The following is a 16,746-nucleotide window of genomic DNA, read 5'->3' as shown; positions in this document are numbered from 1 at the left end:
CCCCCACTCCAATACCACTTACTGTAGCCTATAATAACTTGCTACGGTGGTCATTTTTTTTGCAGTGCAGGTAGGTCTTGTAATCACCCCTCAAAACCACATGTAAATGGATGGAATAATCTCACTTGCTTCTTTTGAGGAGTTTGGGGGATTTTCAAGGAACTATAGTGGCAACATCTTGAGCAAAAAGTCAGACTAGTATCAAGATAAATGCTATAAATTTCCTGAAAAACGTAAAATTATCTGTGGTATTGTTCTAGAGGGGAAATCTGGAAGAGATAATTGTACGTTTTTCAGGAAATTTATGGCATTTCTCTTGATACTAGTCGGACTTTTTCCTTGAAGATGTTGCCAGTAGTTTCCTTGAAAATCCCCAAAACTCCTCAAAGAAGCAAGTGAGATTATTCCATCCAGTTATTTTTGGGTGAAAACATGTGTTTCTGAGGGGTGATTACAAGACCAGACTGGGGTGTTATGGTGGTCATTAGCAAGTCATTATAGGCTAGTAAAAGTGGTATTGTTCTAGTGGGGAAATCTAGCACTTTACTAGCCTATAATGACTTTGCTATGGTGGTCACTTTTTTTGCAGTGCAGTGCAGGTATTAGACTGGTCTACATGTTTCCCCCCTAAAATAACTGGATGGAATAATCTCACTTGCTTCTTTGAGGAGTTTGGGGGATTTTCAAGGAACTATAGTGGCAACATCTTGAGGAAAAAGTCAAACTAGTATCAAGAAAAATGACATAAATTTCCTGAAAAACGTACAATTATCTCTCCTCACACCTTTTTAGAGAACAATACCACTTTTACTAGCCTATAATGACTTTGCTAAGGTGGTCATTTTTTTTGCAGTGCAGTGCAAAAATAAATGGATGGAATAATCTCACTTGCTTCTTTGTGGAGTTTGGGGGGATTTTCAAGGAACTATAATGGCAACATCTTGAGGAAAGATTCAGACTATTGCCATAAATTTCCTGAAAACGTGCAATTATCTCTGCCAGATTTCCCCACTAGAATAATACCACTTTTCTAGCCTATAATGACTTTGCTAAGGTGAGGAAAAAGTCAGACTAGTATCAAGAAAAATGCCATAATTTTCCTGAAAAACGTACAATTATCTCTCCCCATTCCTTTTTAGAGAACAATACCACTTTTACTAGCCTATAATGACTTTGCTAAGGTGGTCATTTTTTGCAGTGCAGTGCAAAAATAACTGGATGGAATAATCTCACTTGCTTATTAGAGGAGTTTTTTTTTTTTCAAGGAACTATAGTGGCAACATCTTGAGGAAAAACTCAGACTATTGCCATACATTTCCTGAAAACTTGCAATTAATTCTGCCAGATTTCCCCACTAGAACAATACCACTTTTCTAGCCTATAATGACTTTGCTAAAGTGAGGAAAAAGTCAGACTAGTATCAAGAAAAATGCCATAATTTTCCTGAAAAACGTACAATTATCTCTCCCCATTCCTTTTTAGAGAACAATACCACTTGTATTACTAGAGCCTATAATAACTTGCTAAGGTGGTCATTTTTTGCAGTGCAGTGTAGTGTAGGTATTAGACTGGTCTGTCCACTGCGTATTGGCAGGCGCTCAGATTAGCCGGATTCTGCACACTGGCGTATCCAAAACTGGAGTGCTGCTTGGCTTTCAGTCTCAGGCTGGCCAGGCTGGAGTTACAAGTGTCCCTGTACACGTAGGGAGGCGTCGGAGGCGCGTAGGGACACGCCGAGGTGGGCACGCCCGAGTTGAGAGACGGATTACTGAGGTTGTTCAAGTTATTGAGGCTGTTGAGGCTGGAGCCAGGCACGCCGGTCACCGCCGACGGCACCATGCCCGAGGTCATGGAGGAGATGGAGTTGGGCGGAGAGAACATGGTCTGCGAGGACAAAGGGTTGACGTTCATGGAGTTGAAGAAGGGGAAGCTCTTGGTGGACAGAGAGGCCGACGTGAGGCCCTTGGCGGCCCAGTTGTTGTACGTGTAGCTCGGGTACATGTCTTCGTAGGGCTGCATGAGTCCGTTGAACTGAGGGCCGAAGCCGTTTTTGCAGAGCTCGGCTTGTTGGTTTCTTTCACGTTTCCTCCACTTGGCTCGACGGTTCTTGAACCAAACCTATAGAGAGCACAAAAGCAACATGATAAGCAGGTTAGAAATGTATTTTTGAATTTTTTTTTTTTTTTGTGATCAATTTTTTATTATTGGTATTTAAGCATAATTATATAGGGTTAGGGTTACAAATTGATAGATTACCAATAGAGTAAAATAATACAGACATGACTGCAAGGTTGGAATTTTTTTTTTTTTTTAATTGTTCTTTATTTTCTTGCTAATGTAAGATTTATTTTTGTAAAGACTTATTTTATACACCTATTGTATTCTGCTCATTAAGTTTGATATGGCGCACTTTATGTGCTTGTAAGGTGAGTGATGATTAAGATTGGCGGAGTGATGTAAGAACTGATGTGCTACCTTTAGAAATTATTTTTGAAAATTATTTCTTTTTTTTGTGATCAGTTTTGTATTGGTATTTAAGCATAATTATATAGGGTGGGGTTACAAATTGATAGATCACCAATAGAGTAAAATAATATAATCCCACTTTGCTGGCTGTTAATTTAAAGAAATACTGTATTTAAAGTGCCAGATCGGTTTCCTATTATGCAATCAGCAAATTAGAGCCTAATTAACGCCCAATTAAGCTCATTGTTTGAACGTTGTAGGCGATGATTATAACAAAATTTAACATATTTTAAAATGGGTTACAAATTGATAGATCACCAATAGAGTAAAATAATATAATCACAAATGCCCATGTACTAATCAATACAAAATTGGCAAGCAGCTACAGAAAAAGAAAAGAAGAAAGACAACATCAAAAAAATATCTCTATATTTTCTTGCTAATCTGGACATTTATAATATCAGACAACAGCTTCTTTAATATTTATGTTGTTGGTGCTTAATTTGAATTATTAACCACGAGGGCTAAAACACCCATTCGTCCCATTTACCTCAGCCATACACTCATGCATCAGTTTGTGTGTAAATATCTGCTACTTTTTAGAAAGTTAATTAAAAAACACATTTTGTTCTTTTATCAAGTCAAATATGTGCTGTAAGTAATTATTATTAATTTTAATTTTTCCTAAATCCAAACACTCTTTATTAATCTGTATTTTTTTTTTTAATCTGGACAGAGTTCCATTTTAATATCAGACACAGCTTCTTTCATTTTGTGGTGTTGGTGCTTAATTTGAATTACGCATTTAAATATTGTTTTCCTAAATCCAAACACTCTTTTATTAATCGTTATTGTCCCCTTGCAGACAATCCCGCTTTGACTCCGTCTTTATCTGAGCAGAATACACACTGAACTCTCACTGCAAGGCAAGGCAGCTTTATCTGTAGAGCACATTTCAGCAACAGGGCAATTCAAAGTGCTTTACAATAAACATTCAAGAAACATGTGCAAAAGAACATGAATTAAAACAGTTAGAAAAATATTAGAAAATAAAAACAGAATAAAAAATAGAATATAACACACAAGAGTAAAAAGCTCTAGTGCAGTATAATAAGATCATTATCTGGTTTAATAGAAGGCAGCAGCAGCAAACAGGAAAGTTTTGATTTAAAAGAACTCAGAGTTGGAGTTTATCCTGCAGGTTTCTGGGAGCTTGTTCCACATATTTGGTGCATAATAACTGAATGCATGTTTAGTTCTGACTCTGGTGGACACTGCACCATCTTAACATGGAGAGGAGAGGATGTGTATTCCCTCTGCAGAGCTTCCACAAACAAGCTGACCTCAATCACACAGCACCAAGGCGGCAATCGCAAAATACCAGCTTTGCACCTCTTTCACACGAACAGGAGAAACACGACTGGTATCTGCCACCACCGACTAATGTCAACAGCCTCGACTGTTAACAACGTTAATAGCGTGTAAATACACATAATAAGGCAAATAACAGTTAATTTGAGTCATATTTTTTAATACGAAAAAGATTAAAGTGTGCCGAGAACGACAAATTAAGTATTTGTAGTATTTATCAACTGTACTCTTTATAGATTTTAAGGGCTGAGAGAGAGCCAGGGTAAAATGCATTTCATTGCATTTCACTGTACACTGTACTTTTAAATGCATATGACAAATAAACTTGAAACTATAACTCTAAAAGTTGTGCTGAAATAGATTATTTTGCATTGTGTGTGCAGAGGATTGGAATTATATTTAGCTTAATAAACAAACATATACTAATTAAAATGAGTTTGAACCAGCAGTTTATTTAAACAAGACTCTGATTATTTGTTTTCCCAGCTAAATAAACTGTGTCCTACATTATTTCCAAGGGAATTCAAGCCGTGCGTAAAGTTTGGGTGTCCGTGCGTAATAATATTAAAGGTCCCATATTATAAAAAATTGAGATTTTCATGTTTTTTTGTATTATAAAGCAGGCTTAAATCCTATATAAAGACTGTGAAAGTATCGAAACACTCAATCCACAGGGAAATACACACAGCCCATTTATCAGAAACTCTGCATTTGAAACAAGCCGTTCTAGGATTTCTGCCCATTTGTGATGTCACAAATATACAATATTTAGATCCTTGACACAATTTTAAACATAAAACATTCTAAATGTGTCCCAGTTTATTTACTGTTTGCAGTGTATATGTGAATGTCATCAGCTGACAAGAAGTACACATGGACCCAAGCTGTTGACTAGCAATGTTAATGTTGCAATTCCGTCAAAATGCGCTGAAACGGAGCGTTTCAGACAGACGGTAAATACAGGTATATTCAGGTCGACAGCATGAGGAAAATAAAGTTTTTTTTTTAACATTAAAGCATGTAAACATGTTCTAGTAGAAAAACAAAACACAAGTATGCAACTGAAAATGAGCATAATATGGGACCTTTAAGGTAATTTGTAGGTTAACCGGGTAATAATATAAATAATACAAATGTTGTTTTTTGCACCCAGAGGAGTACTCACCCTGACCCGCGCCTCTGTGAGGTTGGTCCACACGGCTATCTCCTCTCTGGTGCTCATGTCCGGGTAGCGGTTCCTCTGGAAAGTCGCCTCCAGTTCCTGCAGCTGCTGGCTGGTGAAGTGAGTCCTCTGCCGCCGCTGACGCTTCTTTTTAGACGGGTCATCCGAAGAGTCGTCGTTGTTGTTGTTGTTTTTATTATTTTGGTTCTTTTCTTTTTCTGTCAAAGAGGAAAAGAGGTTGATTGAGTCAGCCGGATTAAGTAAGGGGCTGTGTGCTAAAGTAAAGTAGGGAATAAAAAATAAATCCTGAATCCATGACACTGCTGCTCACAGTCTGACTTCACCGAGGAACAAATAATTCATAAAATAAACCAATTTTTCTTTTTTGAATTTAGCATTTTCCTTCATTTGATGGGATTTTAGTAAATTGACCTTTTGATTTAATCTGAGTAGCCTGTATGAGTAAATGCCTGACTAATTCCAGTTGACACAAGACAAAGCTCAATCCTGAATCCATGACACTGTTGGGAAATGGATGAGACATGCTCACAGTCTGACTTCACTGAGGAGCAAATGATTCATAAAATACATGTTTTAATGTTTTGAATTTAGCATTTTCCTTCATTTTATTGGATTTTAGTAAATTGAATTGATTTTGATTTAATCTGAACAGAAAAGAAGAAGAAAAAAAGCTCAAGGAGGAGGAAGAAGATGATGAGTGAAATAGTGGAAGAGTGTATAATATATTATCTGTTTTAGTTTTTATGTCATTTTAGTTCTGTGTCATACATTTATATCTAATAAGGGCTATAAGACTGTTTCGAGTGCCTGTTTTCTGGACACCAAAAAAAAAAAGTTCACGTTGAAGAAAAATGTTTAATCTTCTATCATGATGACAGTTTTGTATGTTGTTTGTCGAGTAGCCTATATGAGTAAAATCCCTCACTAATTCCAGTTGACACAAGACAACTTTCATTTCCATAACACAGAAACTTTTTCACAACACAAAACTAATTCTGAATATAAAACGACAGCTATAATAATCGCCTATATTTGCATGCACATTAAACTCCCTTTACGTTTAATAATGGGAGCCGTCGTTTGTTTGGTATCATGTAGATGACATCTGCTGCGTCGACTTGGCTGAGAACATCTGCAGCATCCCGCTCGGTTGTTCTTACCGACAGACTCCGGACTGGACGTGTCCGACACCGTGTGCACCTCTAACCGGTGTTTAGAGTCCACAGACCGCTGCAGCGGCTGCAAAGTGCTGGAGGCCATCGCGTGAGCCGTGTGGTGGTGGTGGTGCGTGGAGGAGGCAAGTTTATTCCCTGTTAGGTGGTGGTGGTGGTGGTCTGTGTTTAAAGGATCCCTCATAGAGTTCATCGGTTAGAAGAAATCGCAAAACTGTCAAAAGCAGAGTAAGTCCGTCTGCGGAATGTGTTCAGTTGTTCCAAAAAAAAAAGACGCACAATAGACGCAGCTCCTCCTATAATGAAATCTGTTTAAACTGGAAAAAATGCTTTAAAATAGGTCATTTAGAGCTGCCATACTGGCTATACCTCGGCTGACTATCAGGAGTGACAAGGACAGGTAGGTGATATTAGATCCAGAGGCATACACACACTACCACCAGCTCTCTGTTCATTTCAGCTGTTGCCAAACTGCGCCTCTTCTCCAGACCTTCCACGTCACCGCGCTGAGCCCGCCCATACAGGCGCATCCATGTGGATATATGACGGCGTGTCCAACCAACCGGAGCTCGCCGAAACGAGATATGTGTGTGTGTGCCAATGTGTTTATGCCTGGCGCTTATTTTTCCTCTTCCAAATAAAAAGCATGTAAAGAGAGATGCGCGTATACCCGGAGGCGCTCCGTTTGCCGTTGCGCATGCAGCAGCCCAAGACCAAATAAAAAAAATGAAAATAACACAGTTTGGCCTCATTTTATTGAGATGGGTCCAGTGGCCCAGTAAAAAACGATGCAGTTTCTATTGATACCCAAAGCTGAGCCGCGCTGCGCAGCTCGCATGGCTCTGCTGTCGCCTGCAGTTTACTCAGTTGACTCAATGTGGATAAAGCGAGCCACAGAGCGGATTGTATTGAAAGCAAGTATGAAAAAAAAAAGATGCACACTGAATATCAAACACAGCAGCCTGCCACAGCACAGTGATCCCGTGAAAGGACACGCGATTAAAGGGAAAAGAGCTTCAAAAGGAGGGATGTGCCAGACTGCACCAAAAAAAACGGTCTGTGCGCACTTGGCACAACTGACCTATAACTGCCATGCAGACATGTACATTATGCCATGTATTGAAATAACACCAAAAGTGGTGTAACTTAAGTTAAGTATGAAGGTTAGGTGACAAAAACTACTTAATTAGATTTAGGAAAAGATAGACTTGGTTAGGTTTATGCAACAAAACTACTTAGTTAGGTTTAGGCAACAACACTACTTAGTTAGGTTTAGGCAACAACACTACTTAGTTAGGTTTAGGCAACAACACTACTTAGTTAGGTTTAGGCAACAAAACTATTTAGTTAGGTTTAGGCAACAACACTACTTAGTAAGGTTTAGGCAACAACACTATTAGATTTAGGAAAAGATCGACTTGGTTAGGTTTATGCAACAAAACTATAGGTTAAGGCAACAAAACTACTTAGTTAGGTTTAGGCAACAACACTACTTAATTAGATTTAGGAAAAGATCGACTTGGTTAGGTTTATGCAACACAACTATAGGTTAAGGCAACAAAACTACTTAGTTAGGTTTAGGCAACAACACTACTTAATTAGATTTAGGGAAAGATCGACTTGGTTAGGTTTATGCAACAACACTACTTAGTTAGGTTTAGGCAACAACACTACTTAGTTAGGTTTAGGCAACAAAACTATTTAGTTAGGTTTAGGCAACAACACTACTTAGTAAGGTTTAGGCAACAACACTATTAGATTTAGGAAAAGATCGACTTGGTTAGGTTTATGCAACAAAACTATAGGTTAAGGCAACAAAACTACTTAGTTAGGTTTAGGCAACAACACTACTTAATTAGATTTAGGGAAAGATCGACTTGGTTAGGTTTATGCAACAAAACTACTTAGTTAGGTTTAGGCAACAACACTACTTAGTTAGGTTTAGGCAACAAAACTACTTAGATAGGTTAAGGCAACAAAACTACTTATTTAGATTTAGGCAACAATACTACTTAGTTAGGTTTAGGCAACACCACTACTTAGTTAGGTTTAGGCAACAACACTACTTAGGTTTATGCAACAAAACTACTTAGTTAGGTTTAGGCAACAACACTACTTAGGTTTATGCAACAAAACTACTTAGTTAGGTTTAGGCAACAACACTACTTAGGTTTATGCAACAAAACTACTTAGGTTTAGGCAACAACACTACTTAGTTAGGTTTAGGCAACAACACTACCTAGTTAGGTTTAGGCAACAACACTACTTAGTTATGTGTGGGAAAAGATTGTGGTTTGGGTTAGAATAACACTGGAAGTGGCAAAACTTAAGCAAGGAAATTACGTGACTTAAAGGCAAACAACCACTATTGTAATCCTCCTATATCCAACTTCATGCTTGAAGCACTACACGTGACCAAAGTGCTTTACTATCCACTCCATCCCTGCATGCAGCCAGTCAGTCATACTAGTTGTCAAATGAGACGATCCTCTTGACCTCCCCAGAGTTGAGGTTCAAATATCCATTAAATCATCCCCACAGTTAAAACCACGCGGACTCAGTTTTGTTGACGACGGATTACTTTATCTGGCTGCTTAACTTGGATCTCTCCTCTCACTTTGCGTCTGGACCCCTCCGTGTGTTCTCAGCCATGCACTCCTGTATAGTGCTTTTTTTTTTTCTTTTAATCTGATAAGACTCTCATTTGCCTAAGAATTTCTGAAGGAGGACTTTTAATGAGTTTGAGTTGATATGCGGCATGCAGCACATTTTTTTTTTTTCAACCTATAACTCCCCAAAGATTGTGACGCGTTAAGGCAAAGTAAACATGTCTAATCAAACAAATGCGACTTTAATTTTCAAGGTTGGAGGGTGGAGAAATGTCAGCTGGGTAACAGGTGATTGAAGCGATGGACTGATGGACTTCCACGTCCAATTACTGCGATTCATACCAATGTAGGGAGGAAAAAAAATACTTTAAATATTGATTATATTCTTATTCCATAACACAATTTTGTTCATCATCACTTCCCATGTCCACGTGTCCAGGCGGACGCACATTTTGGACTTGGCGCTGTTAAGAAGTTGCAGGGCTAATCCCGTGAAAGCCTCTGATATATAAATACCACGAGACCATAGACTGTATGCAACACACGCACACGCGCACTCCGAGGAGACTTTATTAAAACATAGGGAGCCAATCGCTTCTCAAACAGAGCAATAAAACCTTGTTTGGATGCTCTCTGGAGTAATTAAATTAAGATGATGCACATTTTTAAGATATAGAATCATTCATGTGTCATTTAATAGTAATGTTTTATTTTCATTAATTATTTTTATGGGTAAACCATAAAATCATGCCTTTACACTTCCAAACATTCACTAAAAGGCTGTTTAAAATGGGATATATATAAATATTATTAGGCCTATTTCATAATTAATAATAGTGTACATTAGATAGATAGATAGTAACTTTATTGATCCCGAGGGAAATTCAAGTTTCCAGCATCACAGTTCCATAGTGCAAAAACATGTTTGTAAAAAGGCAGTAAAAAAGTTAGAAGTGCAAAGTACAAAAAAATATATCGGATATAAAAATGCAAGGAGATGAAGAAAACTGTTAAGACTGAATATAGTGCAGGGTAACAGCTGTGATACACGACTATTAAAAAAGTGAATATAGTGCAGAAGAGACTGTTAAAAGTGAGTATAGTGCAGGGTAACTCCAGTAGCTTGGTCTAAAGTGCACTGTATGCATTATATACATTACATAAATTCTATAAAATTGTATATTTCAAAATTATGCTGCCATTTTAATGTATTTATTTTCATTAACAGGTTATTTGTTATGGGTAAACCATAAAATCATGCCTTTACACTTCCAAACATTCACTAAAAGGCTGTTTAAAATGGGAAAATATACGTAAAAAATATATTATTAGGCCTATTTCGTAATTAATAATAGTGTGCATTACATAAATTGTATAACATTTTATATTTCAAAATTACTATTTTATTAAAAATAATTATTATAGTGAACATGAACTCATATATCCTGTGACTTCCCTGCACTATGGACTATTTCCTATGACCTCCTATGTACATTTTTATTGATCTGAGCTGTACCAGTGTTTGTTTGTTGTTGTTGTTGTTGTTTTTTATTCCTATTGTGTTTGCAAAAATAAGAAAACCCAATAAACATATTGTAAAAAAAATAAAATAAAATAATTATTATTTTACCCCAAGCAGCAAACAAGTCTGTTGCTCCTTTTTTCCCCCATTCCAGCCGTGTTGTAATACTAAACTTGAAGTGGATTATCGGTTTCCTCTTCATTTCTACCTTCTGAATGCTTTATATCTCTCTTCTGCGGATTACTGCGCGCAATAGGCCTCCGCCATTGAGGGCCATTAATTAGCAATTCAGTCAATATAGGGGGAGACGACAAGGCTTTTTTTTTTTTTACATAGGATTAAGGAGACATCAGATTCCTCCATTAGGATATTCCTCCTCACGAATGGGCTTTCATTATACATTTAGTTTTCCCCGGAGTCAATCCAACAAGCGCTGCATACATTACAGCCAAACAGTTGGCGCTGCTGCTGCTGCTGCTGGGTCTATATTTGCAAGCATCACTCTTCTGTTTTTATTTTAGTTATCCTATTATTCTTAATCAATGGTGCAGCTGTGGAGCTATGAACAGCCTGCCCTCTGTCTGTCCCATATTGCCCCATCAATGCCTGGCTAAATGAAACAGAGTGAGAGTTATTGGTGATTCGTTTAAGACACCTAACAAGACCTGATGTCATTTTCATTTTCGCCACGTTAGACAATAATTAATAAATCCCAGACTTTGTCGAGCAATAGATTCTGTTTTTTTTCTTGTTGGGGTGTTTATTCGTAAATGTTATTTAGGAAAAACATGTTGCAGTTAATTCAAATATAATCGAAGTATACAAGCACATACAAATATGTTTTTTTTGTCTTATTGTGCCAAAGGTCAGTCAATTTGTCAATTAAAGGCTATAATAAGATGTGTCCATCTTCTAATTACAACTAATAACGTCGCTGTCATCCGGATCAAATCCTCGGATGATGCTCTGAAAATGCAGATCCACATCCGACCACCAGGTGTCTCTCTAAGACAACTAACAAAGCTGCATTCACGAACAACGACGAGCAAAGAGGCCAACATATCTGCGACTACTAAACATTAAGCAACAAAACCAGAAAAAAATCTAACTAAAGCAGCTTTTTTTCCATCACATTTTAGATCTTAAAGTCTTACAAATTAAAAGTGCGAGTTGAAATTGTGAAGAGGACAATGGAAGATTATTTTATGAGTATTATTTTGCCTTTTTAATTAAAGATGTTGAGCTTGTTTTTAAGAAAACTCACAAAAACTACAAGTTAGAAATAACTGGCTCACTAAGTAATGCCAGAACACTTTTTTTTTTTTAACAAAATCAGATTTTAAGATCAAGACATGAAGTGTTTGGGCCACTTTTTTTCAATTAAAATGCAGTAAATGAAATCAAGATATTAGTTGTAATTAATAAATATCTTGTTTGAAAACACATAAACCCTATAGACTTATTTAGAGTGTCGTTTTTCATGTATAGAATAAAATATAATAGATAAAGAAATACTATGAAAAATTAGACTAAATCTAAAATAATCCTGTTTTATTATTTCTGTGATCTGTGAGAACAGCAGTGTATTGACGATGATGGATCAGATACTCACCTATTTGCGCGCAGGTGGTAGCCAGTTTGCGGCAGTGGGAGTCCATTATGGCAATTTAAGGAAACCGCTTCTGTAAAAAAAACAGACAAAAGAGCCACAATTAGAGTTTAAATTGGTAAACAACCACCGTTCACTGACATCCAATCCTATACTTCTGCACTCAATAATATTTGGAGTCAACATGAGAATAAAAAGAATAGTAGTGTGCGCAAAGGATGAGTATTAGATTACAAGAACAAAATGCTGGTGGTGTTAAGGAAAAAATATTACAAATTGATGTGGAATTCGCACAAGAGCATAATACTTTATAATAAAGTAAATGCATAAAAGAAAGTTTGGATATTAGCGGCGGTTCACTCTAATTATGGCTGCAAAAATGTGCATTTTAATGAGTCTTATTGTGGTCTGAAAGGTTTCTTTTTGTAAAAATGAGTCAGTGATCGATTTATTTCCAATTTAATTTCACCTGTGTCAGAGAAATAACTGCACATTATGATCTAAGGCCGAATAATACATATAAAACCTCTCTGGATTAAAAAAAAATAATGGAAACAAGATGATTTGCGTTAGAGAAAATTAATAATCTCATCATTCTGATGTTTTTTTTCGCTTGATTTAAGAGAAATTAGAGTATAAAAGTCACTTTTATCTCTCCATCATGTATTGTTATATATATTTCCAGTGTAATATTTATTTTTTGTGCAGTCTGAATATATAAAACCCGCCGTGTTCTGCTTGTGTGTGTGTTTTTGTGTGCAGCCTGCAGTTGGAAGTGGAGTGATTCCGTAGTAAAATCACAGGATTAGAGTCTGATTGAGATGTCTGTCGGTGGGATATTACAAAATTCATTATCGCAGCCCTCCATACTACCTCGATATGAAGTTACACAGATGGGGTTTTATTAGTCCAGGCTCACACTGTTTGCTTATGATAATTCAAGTCGGGGGGAATTTGCATGCAGTCATGCTGTTAACCATTTTCCTCAGCTCTTCTCTTCACCTGCTCTACATCATCTGTGAGCTTTATGTTTTTTCTTCTTCTCTGATTCAGAAGATGCAGATATTGGAGGTTAAATTTTTACTGCATGTACCTGCACAACCTTTCTTCTGCAAAATGAAATAGTGGGGGTCAGACTGTAAGGTGGGAGGTTATTGCATGAGGCTCAGTGTTATCTAATCAGGGAGATTTAATGAGGGCTCCTTCCAATATTTCAGCCTGCCTGGCCTCTCAAATCTCACCCTGGTCTTATTTATGCATTTTACTGTGTTTTATTTTATTGTGTAAAAATATGGACACAATTTCTACATCGAAGGATTTGTTTTGATTTTTTTTTTTTGGTATATTTTGTTGTTGGAGACTTCAAATTAAAGGCATGTATTCCCTTAAAAGTTAGAGGAAATAAACATTAAAAAAATATCTATATTGTGTGATAAATTTCCATCGATAATATTGCGCAAATTTCAAAACGAATATGGGACAAAAAAAATAAAAATACGATGGCATAATGTCTTAAAATATATATTCAACACGTACACCATTAATAACAATACTACTAAAAATAATAAAATTAAAATTAAAACAATAATAATAATAATAATAATAATAATAATAATAATAATAATAAAAGCCTAAAATATAAAATAATTTCTGATCATGTTGTCACGGTGGTTTGGTTGTAATTAAACCTGATAATACATATTTAATTCAATAAAAATAAAAAATAAAATAAAAACATAATAATAATAATAATAATAATAATAATAATAATAATAATAATAATAATAATGAAAACCTAAAATATAAAATAATTTCTGATCATGTTGTCACGGTGGTTTGGTGGTAATTAAATCTGGTAATAAATATTTAATTCAATTTTTTTCCAACATATGCCCCAGTGTAGATCCAGAGCGGTTTAAAGGTATACCTGCATTAATATTCTGATTGCTTGTATTAATCCCGTTCATATATTCCTCTCTGTGCTCTCACCACCACCAACAGACCAACAGTTGATATGAATCAGTGTGACTCACGTGGCGTGAGGCCCAGTGCAGACAGAAAGCTGGCATTGCCTCACAACCGGCTTTACTTCTGAAATTAACACAGTGGAGCATGAGAGTGCAGCCTTTTACCGGGAGATGAATCGACTAACCTCCACCATATGGTCCTGTATTCATTAAAGGCGTGAGACCGTGAACGTCGCCTCTTTTTACCCCAAGTTTTTTTCTCCCCATATTGCAAAAGCATGCAGAGGAGGATAAAACACATCTGTACTCACGTTACTCCTTGTTTTTTTTTAATTAACATGTATTTAGAATTTGCTTTGGAGAGCTGACGCACAATTGTATTTATCCTAGGCTTGTTTATAGGCTTTGTTTGTTAACTTTATGCACCATTTTACGCATTTTATTGGAACTTAAATCATCATTTTAGAGCACCAAAACTGACAAGCTGCAGGATATGATGCTAAAAAAATGACACCTTAATTGATATTTAACAGCTTTCTCACAATTCTCACAACTGCAGGACAGTATACAGAGTGTTTTATAGGTTTAGGTTTCTTTTTTTTTTAATTTCCTCACACTCCATCACCGCTAATGATACATCATTATCAACCCATGCCGTCACATCACTTCATACCTGATTGTTTGCACACCGGCAATATTTGCACGCTACATCTGTTTATATCATGTTTATTTTTGTTTATAGCTTATTTTGCATATTGTATATTGGTAGAAATTCAATTTTTTTTATTCTAACGTTTTTAACTATTCTTTTGTTATTATACTGTTTAACTTGCACCAACAAAACCAAAACAAAACCAAAGCAAATTCCTAGTGTATACTTCTTACACATGGCAATAAACACAACATTCTGATTCTGATTCCAGATTCTGATTCTGATTCTGATTCTGATTCTGATTCCAGATTCTGATTCTGATTCTAATTCTGATATCTCCTTCGTGTTACAGCCACGGCTTTGAAATTCACATGAGGAAACTGGCAAAAAAACAAAGAAGTGGAACAAATTCCTCCACTTGCATTAACTCACATCTTATTTCTTTTTTAGTGCCTCTACTCCTCCTCCTCCTCTTCCTCTTATGCTGCACTTACCAGTCTAGGACACCGGTGTGGTTTTGACTTTCCCAGCCCGTCTGTGCGCTTTACTCTCTAGCGAAGAGATAAATATCCACCGTCCAAACCAACTCGCACACCAGTTAATTGTGTTTTTATAGCGAAAAACTCTTCAACTTCAAGGTCCAGTAGCGCTGAAAGTCTAAGTTTTCTGTCCGGAAGCCTGGGGCATGGATGTGGTTATCCCAAAAAAAAAAACGCAGAGACGCAGCGCCTGTATACGTTTTTAGGATAGTTTCATTTATGCGCATAAATAAGCATCTATTTACAGGAGATCTACGAGGAGAAATAGCGAAGGAGGCGCGCTTTCATCCGAGTCTCCCCTTGGTTCGTCCTCTTCTGTCTTCCTTCAACTTTCTTTTTTTTTCCTCCTTCTTTTTGAGCTCACGAGAGGGACCCTCCGTGTGTGTGCGCGCGTGCGTATGTGTGTGTGTCTTTTTAAAGGGGTGTGTTTGTGTATGCATGTGTCTGTCTAGTCTAGCAGAGGGCAAACTTTCGAGCCTCTCAACTTTCAACAACAATCAAACCAAAAAAATAAAATCCAGGATGGCATCTTTAAAAAAGAAAAATAAATAATATAAGGCTGATATTCCTGTTGGCTTCACTGTAACACTGCACCATCTGAGCTGCAGGCATCATGCAGAAAAACATACAACCTTAATGGTTCAATTTGCCTAAACGCAACCTGCAATTTACAACAAGCAACTCAAACTGCTTATTATCTCAACTCTTGCGCGCGTAAATAAACAACAGCCATCACTAATTCATGACTAAACCCACTTTACTGGCTGTTAATTTAAAGAAATACTGTATTTAAAAGTCCCAGATCAGATTCCTATTATGTAATCAGCAAATTAGAGCCTAATTAACGCCCAATTAAGCTCATTGTTTGACCGTTGTAGGCGCTGATTATAACACAATTTAACATATTTACAAAAAAGACACACAATATATTGAATATATATATATTTTTTGTGATCAATTTTTTTTTATTGGTATTTAAGCATAATAATATAGGGTGGGGTTTACAAATTTGATGGATCACCAATAGAGTAAAATAATATAATCACAAATGTCCATGTACTAATCAATACAAAATTGGCAGCTAAAGAAAAAGAAAAGAAAAAAACACCAAATAGGAAAAATAACAAAAAACAACAACAAAAAAATATATTTAAATAAAAGCTTCTGCCCCCGAATCCCTCCCTTTGACTCCCTCCCATCCCACCCATCCTAGACCTTGTGGTATTAATAGTAATATTTTGAATATTGAGATGAAAACAAATAAATAGATGCATTATTATAGCTCTCGTTCAGGAGCCAGACAGAGTCCTATCGTGTTGCAGGATTTTATGTGCAGATGAAGTGAACAGCTGGCTCGGATGCAAATGTTCTTTATAGATTATGGTTTCGTTAGATACAGACTGATTTTTTTCCCCATTCGCATCTTAAGTGAGGCGCGCAGACCGGACGTTCCACGCGCCTAATCCGTCGTTTACATTTTTAGTCATACTCCCATTAAACCGGTAATTAATGCGCACACCCACACGGGAATTTCCAGGCAATTGGGGAACACTGAAGCAAAACAAGCACAAGCATCATCATCCACATCCCTCTCCATCCATCCACATGAGCCAAATCTGGGGAATCAGGAATGGGTTTGATGCTATCCCAAAAGAC

At 36.7% G+C, this 16,746-nt stretch overlaps 1 protein-coding gene and 1 long non-coding RNA gene across 4 annotated transcripts in view; one reads left to right on the top strand and one right to left on the bottom strand.

Moving 5' to 3' along the window:
• LOC119494738 overlaps window positions 1–16,746 on the top strand; it is a 205,318-nt gene that overhangs the window by 19,465 nt on the left and 169,107 nt on the right. The window lies entirely within an intron of this gene.
• Window positions 446–15,849, bottom strand: pitx2 (paired-like homeodomain 2). Of its 3 annotated transcripts, XM_037780858.1 has the most exons (4): window positions 15,046–15,849; window positions 11,936–12,005; window positions 5,003–5,217; window positions 446–2,118 (listed from the first exon to the last, which is right to left on the bottom strand). In XM_037780858.1, the coding sequence occupies exons 2-4, from the start codon at window positions 11,979–11,981 to the stop codon at window positions 1,564–1,566; spliced, it is 816 nt and encodes a 271-aa protein (XP_037636786.1). In that variant the 5' UTR covers window positions 11,982–12,005; window positions 15,046–15,849; the 3' UTR covers window positions 446–1,563. The 3 variants fall into 3 exon arrangements, with proteins under 3 accessions (XP_037636786.1, XP_037636784.1, XP_037636785.1); XM_037780856.1 differs by lacking the exons at window positions 11,936–12,005; window positions 15,046–15,849 and adding an exon at window positions 6,079–6,877; XM_037780857.1 differs by lacking the exons at window positions 11,936–12,005; window positions 15,046–15,849 and adding an exon at window positions 6,181–6,874.

The sequence above is a fragment of the Sebastes umbrosus genome, chromosome 9 (assembly GCF_015220745.1).
Source record: "Sebastes umbrosus isolate fSebUmb1 chromosome 9, fSebUmb1.pri, whole genome shotgun sequence".
Lineage (NCBI taxonomy): Eukaryota > Metazoa > Chordata > Actinopteri > Perciformes > Sebastidae > Sebastes > Sebastes umbrosus.
Note: the sequence above shows the minus strand (reverse complement) of the source record. Positions and strands in the feature narration are given on the sequence as shown.

Bases quoted from the DNA above. Each gene is read 5' to 3' on its own strand.
- pitx2 (XM_037780856.1), bottom strand. From the start codon at position 6,385: ATGAACTCTATGAGGGATCCTTTAAACACAGACCACCACCACCACCAC. The intron at 5,218-6,078 runs GTAAAGGGAGTT...CCTCTTTGACAG, and splicing joins GACGGCTCCCATTATTAAAC to AAAAAGAAAAGAACCAAAAT. The intron at 2,119-5,002 runs GTGAGTACTCCT...TGCTCTCTATAG, and splicing joins TCACAGAGGCGCGGGTCAGG to GTTTGGTTCAAGAACCGTCG.